General features: G+C 48.3%; 1 protein-coding gene across 1 annotated transcript in view; it reads left to right on the top strand.

Moving 5' to 3' along the window:
- PDXK (pyridoxal (pyridoxine, vitamin B6) kinase) overlaps positions 1-9625 on the top strand; it is a 40150-nt gene extending 30525 nt beyond the window's left edge. The window contains exons 4-11 of the mRNA XM_006870812.1: positions 338-421; positions 1224-1270; positions 3089-3174; positions 4336-4381; positions 6874-6985; positions 7856-7992; positions 9121-9187; positions 9513-9625. Coding sequence (XP_006870874.1) covers positions 338-421; positions 1224-1270; positions 3089-3174; positions 4336-4381; positions 6874-6985; positions 7856-7992; positions 9121-9187; positions 9513-9625 — 692 coding nt within the window. The remainder of the gene's footprint in view (positions 1-337; positions 422-1223; positions 1271-3088; positions 3175-4335; positions 4382-6873; positions 6986-7855; positions 7993-9120; positions 9188-9512) is intronic.
- The last annotated feature ends 11816 nt before the right edge of the window (positions 9626-21441 follow it).

Below are 21441 nucleotides of genomic sequence, written 5' to 3'. Positions count from 1 at the left end.
ACCCCCCCCACCCCCCTTTACTATGGGTTCTTTTTCTTAGTCTTCCATAGTAGTGGTCCTATGCAGTATTTCTCCTTTTGTGACTGACTAATTTCACTCAACATAATGCCCTCAAGATTCATCCATGTTATGCAGTAGCGTGCAGCTTCTTTGTTTTTCTTCAAGGTAGCATAGTATTCGATGTTTGTTCATGCATTCTTCAGTTGATGGGCACTTTGGCTATCTCTCTCTTTTTGCTGTTGTAAATAGTGCTGCCAGGTTGGATACCTCTGATGGGCACTTTTTCTTATGTGTTTGGCATGGACCTCCCAAGCGTATAACGGATCTCCCTCCATAGGTTACACACGGGATGCATCCTTCCTGGCTATGGTGGTGGACATTGTACAGGAACTGAAGCAGCAGAACTCCAGCCTCGTGTATGGTAGGCACTGCCCCACCTGATGCTAGGTACCACTGCTAGGCACAATGATAGCTCCCAGTGCTAGTGTGGGAAGGCCTCCCTTGGGGCTCCCCGAGTTTTTCACTAACTCCGGTTATAGCCTCTGTGTCTGCTGGTCCCCAAAATGTGGACCTTTAAGACACTTTAGATAATATTGGTAAACCTGGTGTGATGTTAGTAATTAGTGTCCCAGTGTTAAGGCCAGGACAGATGTGAGGTCCACTGGGCAGCAATTTAGGGCTCCAGGCCTCACAGCTACAGGACTCACTGGGTAAAAGACAAGATGTGGTCCATTACTCTTCCCTTGGGGTCAGACCTGTCTAATCTGCTCTGAAGGACCCCTCCTCCCCATCGAGTCCAGTGTGACACCACCACCACCCCCGTCCAGGTGGGAATGTGAGTGGCTGGGTGTGCTCCCTGCCGGGCATGCTGACCTGATGGACAGGACAGGACTGTGTCCTGGATCTGCTGTGTTTGTGTCTTTCCCTCTTTGTCACCCCAGAGAAGGAGCTGCAGCCCCAGCCCCAGCTCCATGACTGAGGTTGCTCACCAAGGGACACAGGACTCTCAGACACACTGTGGTCCTCAGACCTCACTGACCACATGTCTGAAAGAGGCATGCTGTGATCACGGCCATGTAACAGGAGGAAAGATGAGAATGGGAGCAGATGTTCCCCCTTGAACTTTCAGTTGTGTTAATATGTACATGGAATTTAAAGGAAAATGTCAAAGGTTCCTTACTTAACACTGCTGCTTTGCTGATAATGCCTATGTGTCTCTGCAGTGTGTGACCCGGTGATGGGGGACAAGTGGAACGGTGAAGGTTCAATGGTGAGTGGTCCATGCATGCTCACAGGTGGTGAGGGGGGCAGCTGTTCATCCAAACATGGGTAGTGGTGGTTGCTGATGTGAGCTGCCCTTAGCTCAGCCCCCTGACTTATGGTGACTCCCTGCAAAGGGGATTGGACTATGATAATTCATAGCATTTTCACTGGCTGATGATATATGGAAGTAGGTCACCGGGCTTTTCTTTGCAGTTTTGGTCTGAAAACTTTTTTTTTTACTTAATCTGGAAACTCTTGAATCCTGTTCAGCATTGTAGCAACACAAAATCTTCCATTGACATGCATGGTAGCTGTACACTTCTTGTTGTTATGTGCCGTGGAGTTGGTTTCGACTCATAGCCAGCCTGTACAGGGTTTCCAAGGTTGTAAATCTTTACGGGAGCTGAAAGCCTTGTCTTTCTCCCGCAGAACAGCTGGTAGTTTCGAATGGCTGACTGTAATATTAACAACCCAATTTGTAACCACTACACTGCACTAGCTGGGCCTAATATCTAGATGGTTCCTTACACCCACAATCTCTGCATTTCCCTCCCTTTCTCCTTTTGCTGCCCCCTACTGGGGGTTCAGCTGACATGGGAGGCCTAGCTGGCACTCTTGTTTAGATCCTGAAGAGTTGAGGCCACTGTCCAGGTCACTGGGACTCTGGGGTTTGTTATCTTGGTTTTGATTATGTTCCACTGTGCTCCAAAACAAGCATAGACGTGAGTCAGTGTATCTGGCTCAGACAACCTGTATCATGGGCCGGGTTCCGGGTTCTGCTCTGCCCTCTAGTGCCTCCTGAGCCTTGTCTGGAATCACATCTTGTGCTGCCTCATCTTCTGGGAGCATCTAGAGGTCGAGGCCAAGGGAGGTTCCTCTGGGACACAGTAATGGAAAAGAACTCTAACCTAGCATGCATTCACTGGGGCAAGTAACTAGCAGAGCATTCCATAAAGCTAATAGCATCTTTCAGATGCTTACAACGGAGTTTGGCTTTTGACTTCTTTTTGTTTGTTTTAAAAAAAAAAAAATGGTGTAACCTTTAGTGCATTTCAGGGTCTGGCTTCTTTTTGAGCAAATCTGATAATTAAAGAAAACCTGCTTGTATAGAATTTTTTATCAGACTACTTAGCAACAAAAACTTAGTAGACAGAAAGTGTTAAATACCCTCGCTTATGTACATACAGAGAAGAGCGTGGCTTAGTCTCCTGGTACCCAGATCAAGGAGTCCCTGAGTGATGAAAACAGTTAATGTACTCAACTCTTCACTGGAAGGTTGAAGGTTTGAGTTCACTCAGAGGCACATGAGAAGAAGGTCCTGGTAATTTACTTCAGAAAAAGCAGCCACTGAAAATCCTATGGAGCAAAGATCTCTGATAGACACGAGCTTCCCAGGAGTTGGCATTGACTCCCAGCAGTGGGTTTTGGTTTTACCCATATCAGCACAGACCAGCACCCCATATGCCCCTTGTGTGCCCCCTAGCCACCTCTCCCCAGGATAATAGTGAGGGCTTGGCTGTTACCACCATCCTCCAGATGCCTTGGTTCTCGTCTCCCTCCGTCCTGTGCTCTGGCCACCCAGGTCCTTGAGCCTCCTGAACTGGGCCTTCTTCACAGACTCTCACTGCCCCTGAATGTGAACAGCAAGGCCCCTACTGTACCCTCACAGCCCCCGAGCTCTCCCTTCACAGTCCCTGGCAGTGCTTTAGCTGACGGTCCCATGTGAAGGACTCCCTGGGTCTGACGAGAGGAACCCCACTTCCCTGCAGTTGCTCACCATGTAACTTCCTTTTCCTGAATGTAAATGAACATGTGTTTCTTTCAGTATGTTCCAGAAGATCTCCTTCCAGTTTACAAAGAAAAGGTGGTGCCCATTGCAGACATTATAACTCCCAACCAGTTTGAAGCTGAGTAAGTACTTTGAAATTGCTGAAGTTCTCGGACCTGCCCCTGCCTGGGAGGAACTACAGAGAACTCTACTCCATGTCTGCTGGGGACGGGGCTTCATTCCACTGAGTTGTCCCCAGGATGGTTCTGCTCAGTGTGTGGAGAGAAGTCTGGGTTCTGGGGCACTCTTAAGTGCCCACGCAGGACAGAACTCAGTGAGCCTTCCCTTGATTTTAGTCTGTGCCATAAGGAGATTGTTGTAGATTAAATTGTGTCCCCCAGAAATAGGTGTTGTAAACCCTAACCTCCGTGTCTGTGATTATAATCCCGTTTGAGGAATGGGCTGTGTTTTATTATATCAATGGGACAGGATTAATGTAGGGTGCATCTTGGGTTAATTTCTTGAGATGAAGTTAAAAGAGAGATTAAAGAAGCAAGCAGAGATGCAGGGAGAGAGATGCCAAACCACATAAAGATCACCCAGCAACAGACTCAAAACAGACAAGGGCCTTCCTCTAGAGCCAGCACCCTGAATGCGGAATTCCAGCCCCCTAGATTGTGAGAGAATAATTTTCTGTTTGATACAGCCACCCGCTTTTGTCATTTCGACTATGTTTTTTATTAAGTGCCATGATTCATAGCGACCCTGTATAGGGTTTCCAAGGAGTGACTGTTGGGTTTGAACCACCGCGGCTAGTGCTTATCCTACGGCACTACATGAGGACTCCATTTCTAATATTGTTGAGTGCCGTTGAGTCAGTTCTGACTCATAGTGACCCTGTATATAGGGTTTCTAAGGAGCAGGTTGTAGGTTTGAACTGCCAACCTTGTGGTATGTAGTCCAGTGCTAATCCTATAGTACCGCACCAGGATTTCTAGTATAGCAGAATTGAGTAATTAAGACATAGGTTCAGCCTATCTTCATTCTTCCCAGATTCTGCATTCTCAATTTGTCTATTTGTTTTTATGGTCATTTGCAGAGTAACTGAACATTCTCAGCTGCGTTAGACAAAGGTGGTTTGGCCAACAGATGGCGAGTTAGCTCCCTTTGTGGAGTGGGCACTGTTTTGCCATAGCTGTGGGGTTCTGTTAAAGAAGCAAGCTCTCAGGTCCAAGCCTCCTATGGTGGTGGTGGGGTTCCTGGAAGGAGGGAGATGTCTCATGTGTCCCTTGCCTCTCTTGCAGATTACTGAGTGGCAGAAAGATCCACAGTCAAGAAGAAGCTCTGGCGGTAAGGCAGATCGACTGAAGATGGCACTCACTTGGGAGGAGGGCTTATATGAGACAGGGCCTCATTGCTCACATGGTGGGGACAGTCACCCACCTGCAGGGCATGCCAGCCTCCATCTCAGTGCTTGTCAGGAAGTTGGCCAATAGACTGTCTACTGGCTCTTAATAAAGTCACCAGCGTTGTTGAATGCTTGCTGGGCACTGGCACTGTGTGAGTCCCATGCACAATTTAGCTGATGTATCATTTCCCAGCATCCAGCAGAGCAGAATCACTCCAATACCTACAGCGACAGGTATGCGTAGCACCTGTGACCTGAATATCTGCAACAGAAGGCCTGGATCCTCAGACCGCGGAGGATGTCGCAGATGCCTGGGTCATGGACCGCACATGGCGTGCTGACAGAGAAAGGGATGCAGCCAATGAACCCCTAGAACGTTCTAGCACCTTCTAGTTATTGCTTCCTGGCTGCAACTAAAAAAAAAATCTGTATCCATTGGATTCCCTCAGAGAAACAGAACTAGTAAAAGCCCATTGCCACCAAGTAGATTCCAGCAGGGCAGAGTAGAACTGCCCCATATCATTTCTTAGGCTTTACAGAGGAGTCCTGGTGTGGCACTGTTGGTTAATGTGCTGGACCGCAAAGTCCGCTTGCACTGGGAGGGCTGCGGTTTAAGTTCACCAGCTGCTCTCTACGGGTCAGAACCTGACTCTACTACGGCACTTAACAATAACAACAATTTCCCCCCATAGAGCGACCAATGGGTTCCAACTGTTGGCCTTTTGGTTAGCATCTGAGCACTTAACGGCTACACCACCAGGGCTCCTCTAATAGAACCAGGAGGCTATGTCTACACAGAGATTAATACTGTGATTAGTGTGACCCATCATGGGGCAGGCCAGGGCCGACACAAGCTCTGGGCCAGTTGCTGTCGCTGCCATCCACAGCTAGGATTTCTCCTTCAGAGTTGTTTCCCACTTTCTGTTGCTTGAAGATAGTAGTGTGGTGAGGAGAGGACCCTCACAACTGCGTGTAAGAGAAAAGCACGTCCAGAGAGAGTTCAGTTCCTCTTGTCCCATGCCATGTCCACCTGGCTGTGGTTACTCCCGAGGCCTCAGCTTAGTGGACAAGGACTGGTTGACAAGGGGGCAGGCAAACCCACTATGCTGTGACAGGTCCTAATGGACCGACACTGGTCCCAAACAATGCCTTCAAGTCATAGCGACCCTACATAGGGCTTCTGAGACTGTTAATTCTTAACTGGAGCATGCAGCTTCATCTTTTTCCTCTAGAGACACTGATGAGTATTTAAACCGCTGACCTCATGGTAGCAGCCCAGCATCTACTAACACTGGTCCCAAGCACTGGCAGTTCTCACACCACTGTGTGAGATGCAGGGCTGCATGTGAGTCTTGTGCGGGGAGATGGTTCTCAGAGTGACCCCAGGAAGGGGCATCTCCAGAATCACTGCTCCTCAGGGCCCTTCCCCCATAGCCTTCAGGTCTCATGTAGCCAGTCCTGCCTTGTGCCCTCTGTACCTCAGAAGAGGCATTTATCTCCAAGCACATCGCTTGCAAGGTAGGGGTCCATCAGCCCTAGATGTTGCCTGACACACGACAAGAGATGTTGAGCAAATGAATGAGTGAGTGGGTGCTGTACCACCAAGTGGGTCCTGGTGTGGTGCTGTGGGAAAAGCACTGGACTGCTAACCACAAAGTCAGCAGTTCAAATCCATCAGTTGCTCCTCGGTAACTATACAGAGTTGTTGTGAGTCAGAACTGACTCCATGGCACTTAACAACAACAAGTGGATGGGTTCAACCAACAACAGTTCTGGAAGCTAGGAGTCAGAGATCATGGTGTTAGCCGAGTTGCTTCTTAAGTTCTGAAGGAGAGTCTGTTCCAGGCCTGTGTCTTCCAAATTCTTGTGGCTTCAGGTTGGCTTGCAGCTGCAGCATCACATGGCATTTCATGTCTCTGTGTTTCTTTTATTAGGATGATAGTCCTATTAGATTAGGGCCTACCCTGCTCAAGTTGACTTTATGGTAATTGTGATAGCATCTCAAAGAGCTTCTTTCCAAATAAGGTCATGTTTACAGGTGCAGGGGTTAGGACACAATTCATCCGTAACACGGTTCATTAGGGATCATGGAAAGGTGGAAGCTGTTGTTGCTATGATGTTGCTTTGACCTGAGATGAACACACTTTAGATGCTTCCTCACAGTAGGTGCTGGCAGAACTAATACTCCACACCAGAAAAGCCATTTCTTAGGACACAAGGAGGCCTACGACCAGGGGGCAGTTTTCTAAATTTTCAGCCTTTGTTACCTCCCACACTCTCTTACAATGGGCTCGTTTGCCAGAATGTGTATTGGGATGCATGTGAGCATCTGTCTATCAGCTGTGCATGGTTCATAATGGACATAAGACCGAATCCCCTGGGATATGCACTGTGTGGCATGGAGCCAAGGTAACTGCTGTCCCTGCCATACTAGGTGATGGACGTGCTGCACTCCATGGGCCCCGACACCGTGGTCATCACCAGCTCTGATCTGCCTTCCCCAAAGGGTAACGACTACCTGATTGCACTGGGCAGCCAGAGGACAAGTGAGTATGCCCCACACACACACACACATGACCATGAAGGAGGGGACATCTTGCTGGGGTTTCACAGCTCTGATGGGAGCCTGAGAGAGAGTCCCACACAAAGAAAGGTGGGTGGGCCTGATTCTGCAAGGAGAGGTGCACTGACTTTCCCATCCATGGGAAGCTCTGGCAGAAAGCAGATCCAGGGAAACACCCAAGAACAGGGACAGGGGAACACAGAGAATGCTGACAGCTCTGACCCAAGCATGTGGACAGGCAGTACTCAGATGGTTATGACAGCAACCTCCAACATGGGGTACAGGCCTTGACTGCAGACCGCAGACTGCACAGGTCACCTCAGAGACCCTTCAGACACTGACTTCCTGGAAGGACATTTCCGTTTTCTTGCTGCTTGTTGAATTGCAGAGGCAGTCCTTGGGTTACAAATGTCTAACTTAAGTATAATCCAAAGGTACAAATCAAGCCTTTATATAAAAAAATTCAAGATATATACTGTGGTGTATTTGGAAGTATTCCTTTAGTGGTTTTTATGCATAGAAACAAACTATCAAGTATTTGACTCACTTGACATTACCTAAATGTTTTGTCTTCTCAAAAAAAAAAAAAAAAGACAGATTCATGCATAATCCAGGGACTGTCTGCATTTGATGCTCTAGGTTGATTTTTTTTCTGCATGATAGTCACACAGAAGACTAGAGACCAAGGGGGCAAGTGGATGGGGGTGCCTTGGGCCCCTAAATGAGGCCACGCCTGCCTCTGTCTCTGTCAATGCCATTCCCTGCTGCTGTGCAGTGGAGGAGTGGGGCTGGGCAGGGCAGCTGTGACCCTGAGCCTCAGGTACCAAAAGACCTTGATGTCTGCATCCTTCAGGGCGGCTTGATGGCTCCATTACAACAGAGCGGATCCGGATGGAGATGCGCAAGGTGGATGCTGTCTTCGTGGGCACGGGGGACCTCTTTGCTGCCATGCTCCTGGCTTGGACTCACAAGCATCCCAACAATCTCAAGGTTAGCATGGCGCACTGCTGGCCACATCAGCACCATATGCCTGATGCCGGCTCAGTTTCCACCCTGATGGGTCTTAATTCAGTAAATAACTATGTGGATGGGGTACATTGGAATTTGTACTGTGAAGGCTTAGTCTGGGCCTTCGTGTCTCCCCTGTGCAGAGATGGTCATGTGACAGGGTAGCAGGCACATGGCAGACAGCTGGGTTAATAGGTCTGTATGATACCCACCCACATCATTCGCTGCAATTGTGACCTTGTTTAGGGTTTCTGAAGCTGTAAATTTTTACAGAAGCAGAAAGCCTCGTCTTTTTCCTGTGGAGCCCAGCTGTGGGGTCATAGCATTGGTTGGAGTGGGTATGACTTTCACAGCGCTCACCCCCTACTGAACAGCTAGCTCTGACCGAGATGCCATCAAGTGTTGCCCCTACCCAATAGACTTTGATGGCCCATTCATTCTACACATACTTCTCAAGTACCCCTTGCATGCCAGGTGGAGCTCCTGGGTGATGTGCAAATGGTTAATCCACTCAGATGTTCCAGGCTATCTCAGAGGTACCTCAGAAGAAAGGCCTGGTTATCTTCTGAAAAAACCAGCCATTGAAAGCCTTGTGGGGCCCAGTTCTACTCTGACACACGTGGGGTTGTCATGACTCGGTATGACTAGACTACAACTGGTTAAAGGGCTAAAGGTGACCTGCCAGACAGTAATGACAGAGGCCATGAGACAGCCCTTCCCAGTTATGGGGGAGGCACCTGCCATGATACCACTCTTTGGGTCTTAGAAGCAGTCTGTATACCAGTGGACCTGTAAACTGTCTGGCTAGGGAGCGTTCAGGAGCTGAGAAGTTGAGTTGTTGAGGCATCTGTCGCCTGCCTCCTTACCCCATTCCGTATGGTTAAATGCCTGTGAATGCATTTGCATGGGTATGCAGCATATCTGAATTTGTATGGTGAAGGGCTCTGGTGGGGCCTTCGCCTCTCCCCTGCAAGGTACCGAGACATCCATGTGGAAAGCATGTAGTAGCTTGGGGTCCTCTCTGATGTAGAGCCATACTCCAGAACCCCATCCAGGGCAGTTAGTGGCTCCTAGGAGCTGGGCAGGGACACAAGCCTCTCTCTTCCACAGGTGGCATGTGAGAAGACCGTGTCTGCCATGCACCATGTCCTGCAAAGGACCATCCAGTGCGCAAAAGGTACTGCCCAGGGAAAGCTGGGGAAGGGGTCCCTTCCTGCTGTGAGACACTCCTGTGCTCAGAGACTGCAGGAGCCTTGGACAAAAGGGTGGGAAGACAGACTGCACAGGAAAGGTCATGTGACCAGTCTCCTCCTCATGAATGGGCCACCCTCTCTGCTGGCCACATCCTGGGGGCGGGGGGTGGGGGTGGCAGTGTGGTGGGCTGTCTGAAACAAGACCTGGGAGGTGTAGGGGGCTTGGACAGGCAAGACAGGGAGGGAGGACAGGAGAATGTTGGCTCCTCTTCTTGCACCTTGCCTTTAATGCTGTGTGTGTTCTTGCAGCCCAGGCTGGGAAGGGACAGAAGCCCACCCCAGCCCAGCTAGAGCTCAGGATGGTGCAGAGCAAGAGAGACATCGAGAACCCAGAGATCGTCGTGCAGGCCACAGTGCTGTGAAGCCAAATGTACAACATATCGGTATCTTCATCGTCGTCCTGTGAAAACGTTAACGTCTGCCCTAGAGCCATCCTTCCTTGGGTGTCCAGCCTCCACTCCTCTGAATTGTGAAAATATGCTGGCCATACTTTTTTTAAAAACAAGGTGATCACAGAAGGTTATAATTTACAAACCCAGCTCTCCTGCCTCCCAAAGGCTCCCAGGCCTTCCTGGGTAACCAGATCCAGTTTATAGCCTTTGGAGGCATTTTGCCACCTGAGCTTCTCTTGAGGTACATGTAGGACACATAATCCGTGTCCTGCATGAGTGGACCTGTGTGTGGGCCTGAGAGCACATCTGAGAATGCACTGGGTTTTAATGGATCTATCAACAGATGTTATTGGAAGAATTACGCTAAATAACTTGGTCATTCTAATTTTGCCTTCGAGTTCTGTATCAGTTTTTGTTTCTTAATTTGCTGTTCTTTGAGTCCTGGGTTTAATGCTTTGGAAGAGACTCAGATCTAGGCTCAGACACACCAGGCAGAGAGTGGCCTGTTTGCACATCCTGTTCACACCCCACCTAGCCCGGCTGTCAGAGGGGCCTGCGTGTAGTGTGTGAGGGACATCTTGTACAACAGGTGGGTCTGGGCAGTGAGTAGGCCATGGGTTCCAGGGAGAACCCCAGGTCTGTTCTCCTTGGAGAGCTGGCCTACATCAGGGTGCAGTGCACATGTGTTTTTGCCCCACTGACTGGGCACAAAGGTGTCCGCCCTAGGTGTGGAGGACAGAGGAAGGCCCTTCATTAGCATATTTGAATCCCTGAGCCAGTGCTCTCACCCACCCACCTTCCACCCTGTATTTGGTGTAACCAAATGTCAGGCCGCATGAAGCCACATTGCGAAAGCCAGCTGCAGACTTCCGCCACCTGAATCCTGCAAGATTTGGGGAGAGAGGTTTGGGTACAAGGGAGAGAGCAGAGTTTCAAGCAGCTCTGAGATTCCCCCATGGCAGGCTGGGAGGGCGAGGCCTTAGCCTTAGCTGTGACATAAACCCAGGTGCATAGAATTGGGGCCACCCTAGGTGTGGCTGCAGGCAAGGGGAACCCAAAGTCTCAGCACACTCTTACTCCCGCTCCTGCCCACCCCCCACCGCCCCTTCCTCTCTGGATGAAGGTCCCAGGTGGGTGCAGAGCTTTGCATGTTCCAGCCTGCAGGGTTGGATCAGGATGACAAGAAGTGGAAGGTGCTGGATGTGGCCCCAGGAAAGAGCACCTTCTCTGGGGAGCCGCCTGTGCCCCACAGCTGCCCCTCCTGCAGTTCCCACCTCCGGTAATTGCAGCTCCAGGGGGAGACTCTCACCTGCTCAGTAGCGCATCTTCGTGTGTTGAAAAATGCCATCGACAAAGATGCCACTTTCTTTGACTTTGTCGCACCATTCCACATTTTCACTTTGAAGAGCCCCACCCTCACCCCCACGGCCCCTTGCCACTCACATTCTGAATGTCTTAAATGACATCTGTCCTGCCCCCAGCACATCCACAGTAGGCATAGGACGGGCATGAGCTTTGGGCTTGTTGCCCAGTGACCTGTACATCATGACATCTCTTCCTGCATCATTGGGTCATTGAATTTCCTGGTTTCTGGTTTGTCTCAAAGAGACAGAAATCACAGGTTCCTTGAAAGTCCAGGCAGACTCCTGGCCTCACTGCTCCCTGCAGCATAATTAAGGCCCAAGGCTGTGGCTGGTGGCCTAATGGAAAACCAGGGACCAACCAACTTACCCAACCCAGGGGTCTTTGTAGCACCTTGATATACTGTCACTGCCAAAATGGGGATGAGATGGGAGACCACATCACCAGCCAATGAGAAATGCTTTCTTGGTCTTTTTTAATAAATTAAGAATGGGAGCAAGTATAGGATTGGGGATATAACCTAAATGGATCTCTTCAGTGAGATCATGAAAAACTCACCCTGAAAATAAGGCATTGGGTATGGGAGATTAATGTAGCTGTACCATTACCTTTAAAGAAAAGGTTATCTGGTAAACCCTGTTTTGACTCTTAGTTCTTTCAGCTTTATTAAATAGAGTTTCATCCTCAGAGCCCCATTAGGTCTGATTCCTGCATTCCAATTGCATGAGCTTCAAGTCAGTGTTTCTGGTGGTGAAGTTGTTAGCTCTTCTGGCAAAAGCGGAAACTCCTCTTTGAGCTTCTTGGTTGTCAAAGCCTGTGACTATGAGAGCTAAAGGTGTGGCTTGAGCCATCTGAATGGAACCAAAGGAAAGCAAGGGGTGTTAAGAACAGAATCTGCAGAGCACAGAACACAAAGAAAGTCCGTTTTTGTTGAGGGCAGCATCCAACATTCCCACTCCCGTGAAAGAAATGCACTTTTCACCTTGATTATGTTGAATCTGTGCTATCCACACACCATTTCCACCTGGACCTATTTGGTCCACCCTGACAAGCAAGGCCTGCCTAGGAAGTAAGCCTTGGGCCACGGAAGTGGTATTTGGATCTAAATTACATTTAACTTACTTCCCATAGTTTTTTTAACATGTGAAATAAGAATAGTAATTTATTTTAAAATGAGAGCTGACTTGGTCCAGAAGCGTCTGGATCAAGACAGCTCTTAACCAGTTTTTCAGATCTGTAGATCTAAAGAATGAATGGCAAAGTAGGATCCTTTTGGTTTTGTTTTTTAATACCAGCTTTAAATCATTGTCTAGTCTTGGTATGGTAATTGTACTCTGTTATTTTTGTAATATATGAGTATGTCAATGACTGTAAAAATGATCCTTTAATATCTTAAAGGATCTTAAATTGTTCTTAAAATTGGTAGATCCAGTTTTTAAACTTGTTAATTTTACAGTGGACTGAACCAGCCCTGGTTTGAGTGCACTGGTGAGTCAGATAGGAGGTTTGTTTTTGTTTGGGGAAGAGTGGAGCTTACACTGTGATTCCTGAAGTGCCCTGATGTAATCGTCTTCACCCTCATCACCATCATATCATCTCTGTCACGTGGGCACCACCAGCAGTGTGTTCAGGAGAGCGGCAGGCCTTTCAGGGAGTGGCATTGGGAGCCATGCTGGAGCCGGGTGGGTTGGCTCTGCCCGAGGAGACAGATCAGTAAGGCATCAGGGCACGCTGAGCCCCAAGTTACTGATAGCACAAGGCTGCTTCTGCCCCTCCTATCATCTCTTATGTCCACTTGTTAGCTCACAGAGGTAAGAGAACATCTGGCCCCTGGAACTCCCCAGTAGCCTGCATACACGCCTTGACCTTACTCTCTGTAATGGGGGACCAGCTACTCGTGGCCATTAAGGTGCACACTGATGTGGTTCAGTGTCGCCCAAGGTGAGAGCTGTGTCTGGTGGCAGGAAAGGCAAGGTTGGCCTGGGCTCTGACCCTCCCTCTCTCATACTTCCCTGCAGCACAAGATGGGGACTGTAGTTTGTGAGCCAGATTACAGCAGACAGAGACACTGTGACCCTGAGTTCTAGTAGTAGAGACGTGGCCCCAGATCTTCTTTCTGTATTCAAGAGGCAAGTGGCTGCTGGGCCCTGCTCATCCCATTCTAATGCCCTCCCTGTCTTTGGGGCTTTCCTTTTAATAGCCACAGTGGCTCTTTGCAGTAAGACTTCCCTGGAGAAATGACCCCAGGTCCACTGTTGGGACCTGGCAGGCTCAGGGGAAGACCCTCACACAGGCAGGGGCAGCTCTGGAGAAGCCAGGCCAGTCCCGTCCCTTGCTGCACAGTGGTACCTGGGAGCTGGTGTCCTGCAGATGTAGTGTGCATGTGTGCATCGGTCTTGGCCATAGTCACCAAGTGATAGACACAGAGTCATGACATCAGGTTGTCTAGGCACACGGAGGGTGCTGACAACTCTTGATTTTTATTTTTATTTTTTAATGGAGACAGCACTGTGATTTTGGAATTTAGCTGCTCTCTCCAGCTCCTGCCAGGGGAGGGACTGAGGCAGGCAGAGGAGGAAAAGCTGCAGGAATTAAGTGCCCACCCACTGAGTCGACTGGAAACATTTGCTGCCCTGCTTATGTGCCATGGAGTTGGTCTGACTCAAAGAGACCCTGGATGGGGTTTCCAAGGCTGTTAATCTTCCAGGAGCAGAAAGCCTCATCCTTCTCCCACGAAACAGCTGGTAGTTTCGAACTGCTGACCATGAGATTAACGTCCCAATTCGTAACCACCTTGCTGCCCTGCTAGGGGTTGCTAAAACGTTGTGAGTAGTTCTTTATTAGGTAGTAGGAATCAGGTATGTTCTGTGCTAGCTTCCCAGTGAGGAGGTGGGCCCAGCGCATGCAGCTCCCCAGACCCCTACCCAGGACAAACAGCCGCCTTGTCCTGTCTTGTTCACAGTTGACATCACACACTTGTGTATGTTTGTGTGTGTGTCCGCACACATGCACAAGGGGGGTGTGGGTCTTATGATTGACATACTCTTGGTGCAAAATGCATTCAGTTGTTAATATACAAGGACATGGAGGAACAAATGGTCTGTTATATTTCTGCCTATGGTGATGGAGTTTCTGCTTGCAGATGCCACAATATGTTTGTGTATCTGTATTTAGTATGAAACTTTAGATCTGGCTTAGAAACTAAAACTTTGCATTGATGGAAAGTTCCTCCTGAATTTTTTTTTTTTTTTTTAAATGCAATCATTCAGGCAATGTGCACAGGTGTTTTAAGGGTTTTCCTGTAGTGGGTTACGCGTTGGGCTGCTGCTTATCACAAGATCAGTGGTTCAAGCCCAACAGCAGGAGAACCCAACATAGGATCGCTATGAGCCGGAACCAACTTGAAGCACGTAGCAGCAGCACGCCAAACCCTGTCCCAACTCCCCCAGCTAGGGATGAGCCTGAGGTGGGGGGGGCGGGGGGGGATGGGGGGGACTCTCCAACTTCACTGCCTACCCTGCCAAGCCAGACTGTCCCCACAAAGGAAGGGACCATCCAGCCACTGAACTGTATAATTTCTTTCTGTTTAAAATTTTGTCCCTGTTGAGACTATACACAGCAAAACATGCACCAGTTCCACATGTACAGTTCAGTGATGTTGATGGCGTTCAAGTTGTACCACCATTCTCCTTTCCTGAGTTGTCCCTCCAGCCTTCACATAAACACACTGCCCCTAAAGCTTCCTACCTAATCTTTCCAGTTAGAGTTGTCAATCCCATAGACAAAGACGCTTCAAAAAGCTCGTGGGAAAATGGCATTAAAAGATAATGAAATTTCCCACAAACTTCCAAAGCCCCTTCATAGATAGTTCTTAAAAGAACAGCTCTTAGTTAGAATTTTAGCAACTTAGTGCAAAACTGGACCAAAACTGGTATTCTTCCGTTGAAACAAACTCAGATTTCTGAAGGCCTTCTATGAAGGTAGAGACCACCTACGGTCACTGCTGCCAAAGAGGGTCTTCTGTGCCATGTTTGGTGGTGGTGTCCTTAGCCCATGAGCCCTATGTACCATGTGTGTGTGGATGTGTTTATAAAAACAAATTTTCAGTGTTATATAGACTTTGTTCTGTGCTGGTCCTATTGACTTATGATGATTCACAAATAAATATTTTCATGGTGATTCTGTTCCTGTTTAGTTGTTTGCACCTAAGGAAAGTCCTTTCAAAATCTTTTTTTATATTGTAAAACCATATACACCAATACAACTCAGTGACCTTGATTACAATTTTCCTGTTGCACCACCATTACCACTATCCTTGTCTAAAATGTTCACCACAGTTAACACAAATTCAATACCATCTGAACAAAGGTCCTTGGGACATCCCCTTGTTTATTGTCTATGTATCCCTGAAAGCTATGTTGTCTGCCCCCCAAGCCTGGTTGGTGTCTGGTTCCTAACAATGCCCCTTTTTCAGAGGGGGCATGCCCTGTATTGGCCCAAGAGGCTCGGTCAAGGCTCCAGGAAGCAGGTTTGGGTACTCCTCACTCCCTCCAGGGCCCTTGGACACAGAAGGGAGATAGACTGCAGGTCCCAGGTCCTAACCTACTTAATATCCCTCAGCTGCTGCCCTCCAGTTTTGGCAACAGCACTGAGCCTTGGAAATCCTGTGGTTTGGTGGTTATGTGCCATGGAGTTGGTTCTGACTCATAGAGATGCTGTATAGGGTTTCCGAAGCTGTAAATCTTTACTGGAGTCATCTTTCTCCTGCAGAATGGCAGGTAGTTTGAAACTGCTGACCTTGAGGCCAGCAGCCCGATTCGTAACCACTATGGCAACCAGAACTCCTTCGGAAACCCTATAAAGGCTTGCTATGAATCAGAATCAATTCCAAGGCAAACAAGAACATCATGGTAACGTGATCTAAAAGATGGGTGTTGCATGTTTCAACAGGGGTGCATTTATTACAATCTCAGACACCCCCATGACTGCCAAAAGGAACACATAATGATGGCAGGGACTGTTTTGCAGAGCCAGACTTCCTCAGGACCTGCAGACCCAGAGCCACAGGAGCCCAGGCTCTGACACCTGGCTCTCTCATCCTGTATGAGAGCAGAGAATCAGGGTGGCCAAGTGGGTATTTCATTTATAGGATCTTCTGGGTGTCCCTCAAACCCACCCGGGCCATCCTGTGTCACTCCCACAACCCAAAGTCTGGAGGCCGGACCCCAGGGTATGAGTCGACTACTGTAACAAATGTCCCCAAACTTAGTACTTTAAGGCAACACAACTTAACAGTTCTGGATGACAGAAGGCTATAAAAGTGGGCTGTTAGGGTGTTCCTTCCAGAGGCTCCATAGGAGAATCCATTTACTCTTGGCCTTTTCCAGCTGCTAGAGGCTGCTGAGATGGCAGATCAGGTGGAAGTGCAGTGAGGAGCTCCATCAGCAACAACACAACACAGAATACCGGACCAAGAAGGCTTAGGGGATGGTGCCAGAACTCTCAACCACATATAAAGCAATATTTAGAAAGTTGTAAGGCTTACAGCTAGTGGAATTTGTAGCAGAAACAAGAAATCCATTGCTTTCTAATTCAACACTCTCAGCTGCTCCTGGAGCCTCCATCTTGGAAGAGACAGGCAGGGGAAGGATCAGAGTAGTCACAGGTGCCTGGCGTAATTGTGGAGATAAAGATAATGGACACTCTTTTTTTGTATCTGTTCATTGGTCTATCACTGGCTGTGCACCTCCATTCAGGAGACTAGAGGGGCTGTCAGAGGAAATGGACACCCCACCCTCACCCCTGGAAGGTTCTAGTAAACATGTGCACAGATCTTCTCAAAATTTAAAGTGACAGTTTCCACTTAAAACCAAACAGCAGTACAAAACGACCACAGCCGGCCCTGAACTGTTTATCACTAGGTAAAAGGCCTGAATGGGGTTTGTGGAGTGGGACAGGCAGACTAACAAGGAAATAGGTCTCCCATTTGCTAAAAACACCTTCAAGTTAACTAACGGGGACCTGTCATCCCTTAACCTTACCGAAAAGTCAGCCTGGAAAAGCACTTCCCACACAGAGCACCAGAAGATGCCTTTGGCATCTTCCCCACCCACTCTGGATTCCAGTGTGGGTGGATGCACACCACCTGGGCAAACAGGTCACATGAACTGTCCATAAGCTATACCTCCCCAAAAAAAGACACAATGCTTCAAATGAACAGAGCCTTGAAGGCCTGCCAGGTGACCACTGAGGTAGTTTACTTGTGTGCAGAGGTGTGTCTACGGAAATAGCATCTATGGCAAGAAGTGAAACATGCCTGTGTTTAAACATCTGACACCCATATTTTAGATAGGGTTACTACAATGTTGTGTTTGTTGTTTGCGTTGGCAGTGATTCCAATTCATAGCGACCCGGTGTAGGGTTTCCAAAGCTATAAACCTTTATGGGAACAAAAATCCTCTCTTTCTCCCATGGAGAGACTGGTAGATTCGAAACCACCAACCGTGAGGTTAGCAGCCCAACGTGTAATCCACTAAACCACCAGCACGCCTCACTTTACCAGAACATCAGCTCAAATATACAAACCAAGCTCGTTAATCTTCTGCTTGACATATTATGGCACTACATGAAAATTGCAACTGCACCTTCCTTGCTTTCACTGATGAAAATTGGTCTATGATGTACGCAAAGTCATTTTTTCTCAGTTGCTTCTCAGCAAAGCAAGATTACAAGAGTCTGCCTTGACCCACAAGGCGGCACAAGACCGGGCCACATTTTGTTCTGTTGTACATGGGGTCACTAAGTCAGAGCTGGCTCATTGGTGACTAACAGCAAGCCAAACCCATTTCATCCAGTGGATTCTGACTCATTGCCACCTTATGGGACTGAGTAGAGCTGCCCTATTGGGTTTCAAAGTTGTATTCTTTGGGTTACAAACTGCCACATATCTCTCCCATGGCAGCTTCCAACTTTTGGTTAACACCTTTTGGTTAACCACTGGGCAGCCAGGACGCCTTCCTAAACAAAACCCATACTAAACAAAACCACTATCAAGTCTATTCTAACTCACAGCCTATACAGGGTTTCTGAGACCGTAATCTGTAATCTTTATGGAAGCAGATAGCCTCATCTCCCATGGAACAACTGGTGGATTTGAACTACTGACCTTGTGGTTAGCAATCCAGTGTTTATCCTACTGCACCACCAGTATGCCTGTCCTTAACTCACTGTTGTTGTTAAGTACCATTGAGTTGGTTCCAACTCATAGCAACCCTGTATAGGGTTTCCGAGGAGTGGCTGGTAAGCTTGAACCTCTGACCTTGTGGTTCAAACCGACCTTGCAGTCCAGCACATTAACTTGCATGAAAACTCTCAAATATGAAAATATTAGCTTTAACTTGCTGCAGGATCTCACAGCCAGAGATGGAAGCTGCAATAGTTCATAGAAACTTCTCATTGGCACCCCTCAATTCAAGTGGCACTCAAAACACAGGCCACATCTGCCACTTGCCTCTGCTTCTGTGACTCCAAAATGTTAACACTTCCTTTTCAGGGAGTGTTGCTGTGATGCTGGAAACTATGCCACAGTATTTCCACTAGCAGTAGGGTGACTGTGGTGGACAGCTGTCAGTGAAGTTTCCAGATGGTCCTGACTGCTTAGTGCTGCTATAACAGAAATCCCACAAGTGATGACTTTAGGGAACAGAAATTCTTTTCACAGTTCAGAAGTCTTGAATTCCAAATTCCGGGAACCAGCTTCAGGGGAAGGCTCTGTTGGCTGTGGGGGAACATCTATGTCTCAGTTTCTATAACCAGCTACCCTTGGAGTTCTTGGGTCCAAGGACTGGTCCGCCTCCATCATCTTCAAATAGTATCTGTTTTCCCTGTGTCTGCTTTCTTTTGTGCGTAATTTGCTCATTTTTGCCCCAAATGTGATTGGATTAAGACACACGTGATATAGTCTTATTAATTACAAAAACCCTGTAGAGTCCTGTTTGGCTTCCACTGGCTTCACAAGGGGGAAAGAGAATCAGACTCAAAATCAGCCCAAGGCCAAGTCCTATGAAGTGGAGCTCAGACATGCTTCCATTCTACAACCTTCTTTACCCACAGCACACTCTGCTTCACATCTGGGTTGGACAATTCAGTGCAATGGCCACACAGAACTCATAACAACACTCACAATCATGGGGCTTCTTAGGAAAGTGAACAGGGTATAGGTCAGGATCAGAAGCAACTCAGGATGCAGTACTTCTCCAATCAGGGATGCGACTCGTCTGCCATATTGCAGACACACCTCACTCTTGTCTTCAGCCTCTCAGCCATGTGGCCCCATGGCCCCTGCCATGCTCCTTTAGTCTGTCTGTAAATGTCCAAAGAGCATATTGAGCAAGCCAGCCCCCTGGCCGTAGACACACAGCTTTACCCAGCCCGTGGGCCTAGATGCCTATAGCTGGTCCATGTCTCCACCTTTGTCACCACCTCTGCTGTCGTCGCTTTTCTAGGTCGGGATCTCACACTCCACTCATGCTCTTTTTTCTTAACGGTCCTGGGATCATCTGTCCTTGTATCTGAGATGGCTCCTTTTAAACCTAGAGGGGATGGCAAAACTAACCAAGCCCAGCCTTAGAGTCCTGTAAACCTTACTTGCATGATCCCACCCAATCACTTGGAGTCTTGGTGTTGCGCTGGACTGCAAGGTGGGTTTGAACTGCAAGATCAGCAGTTCAAGCTCACTAGTTGCTCCTCAAAAATCCTAAACAGCGTAACTATGAGTTGGAATTGACTTAACAGCACTTAACAACAACAACCCTTGGTAAGAATTAAGATGTTGGCTAGAAAAGCCATATCAAGTAAATTCGAGGTGCCACATGAACAGAACAGAAAACCCCCTTCCCAAACGGGATCACACCCACAGGTCTACCCGCAAACCAAGCCCACTGTTGTCCAGTCGGATTCATTGCGGCCTTGTATAACAGAGTAGAACTGCTCTATAGGGTTTCTGAGACAATCTTTATAGGAGCAGACAGCTTCATCTTTCTCCACGGAGTGGCTGGTGGATTTGTATCACCAATCTTTCTGTTAGCAACCCAACACTTAGCCCACTGCACCCCCAGGGCTCATTTCCACAGGTATTGTTGCTGTTAAGTGCTGTTGTATCAGTTCCAACTCATAGCGACCCTGTATGGGGTTTTCAAGGAGCAGCTGGCAGGTTTGAACTGCTGGCCTTGTGGCTAGCAGTTCAGAGCTTATTCTCCCGTGCCATACCAGTGCCATGCAAAATACACAGTGGCTGCAGTCGTGGACTTGAGCACATCAGTGATGTTGAAGACGGCACAAGACCGGGCCACATTTTGTTCTGTTGTACATGGGGTTACTAAGTCAGAGCTGGCTCCCTGGTGGCTAACAGCAATATCGCATGTGCCCTTGGACACTGGGCATGTGCTTCTTGCAAGGAAACTGGGCATTATCTTGTTTTCCTCCCACAAACTTGACTTGCACCTTAGGGTGATCCTAACAGCTCTCCAGGTGTTAAAGGAATCATAACCATCAGATCTTGTAGTTCCCAGACAACTGCAGACATCATTCCCAAATGAGGTCACCCTATCCCCTGGAGTCATTCCGTTTGGAAAGGTGGTACAAAATCTGTCCCTGACTTTTCGAGGATCAGTGGTACCACCACGGCCCTGGAAGGCACTTGGGTAGACTTCTACTAGCCACCAGGGCTATTAGGGATGATGAGTCCCCTGGACTCCTCCTGTGGGCCTGAGATGGTTTTACAGTCATTAATACATCCCCTGTGCTTCTCCTGCCTCCTGAGATGCTAGTGGATTTCCTGGATATGTTCAGCAGGCCGAGCCCTGTGTCCTGGGGAGCAGGGATGAAGTCAGGGTGCAGATTGGTTCCTCCTGCCTCTTGGAGCTTTGATTGGATATTGCGTGGGATAAATGGGAGATGTGGTGGTTCGGTGGTAGCATTTTTGCCTTCTCATGCAAGAGACCAGGGTTTGGTTCCTGGTCAATGCACCTTCTGTGAGTGGAGGCTGGTGTTTTGCTTATGCTGCTGGAGTTTAACAGGCTCCTAGTCCAAGATGGACTAGAAAGGCCTGCTGACGTATTTCCAAAACACAATAATGGATCTGCAACTAACTGTGAATGGGCAGGACTGGGCAGTATTCAATGCTTTGGTGAGGACCCCTCGATCCCCTCTTAAGAATCTGCTGGGATGGCTCCAAAGTGTTTGAGGAGCATGAAGCTCTGGGAGGGTTGAGTCATATCCTGGACACAGAACACATGACTTAGTTCCCCCTTCCAGTAATGCAACTGGACTTCCTGGGTGCTTTGTCTGGCAATGAAGCCATCAGAGTACCCAAGTCTGTAATGATCTCTAGTGCACAATTGGCAACCAGTTTTATATTATTCTAT

This window comes from Chrysochloris asiatica, unplaced genomic scaffold (genome assembly GCF_000296735.1).
Source record: "Chrysochloris asiatica unplaced genomic scaffold, ChrAsi1.0 scaffold00154, whole genome shotgun sequence".
In the NCBI taxonomy this organism is placed as follows: domain Eukaryota; kingdom Metazoa; phylum Chordata; class Mammalia; order Afrosoricida; family Chrysochloridae; genus Chrysochloris; species Chrysochloris asiatica.
Note: the sequence above shows the minus strand (reverse complement) of the source record. Positions and strands in the feature narration are given on the sequence as shown.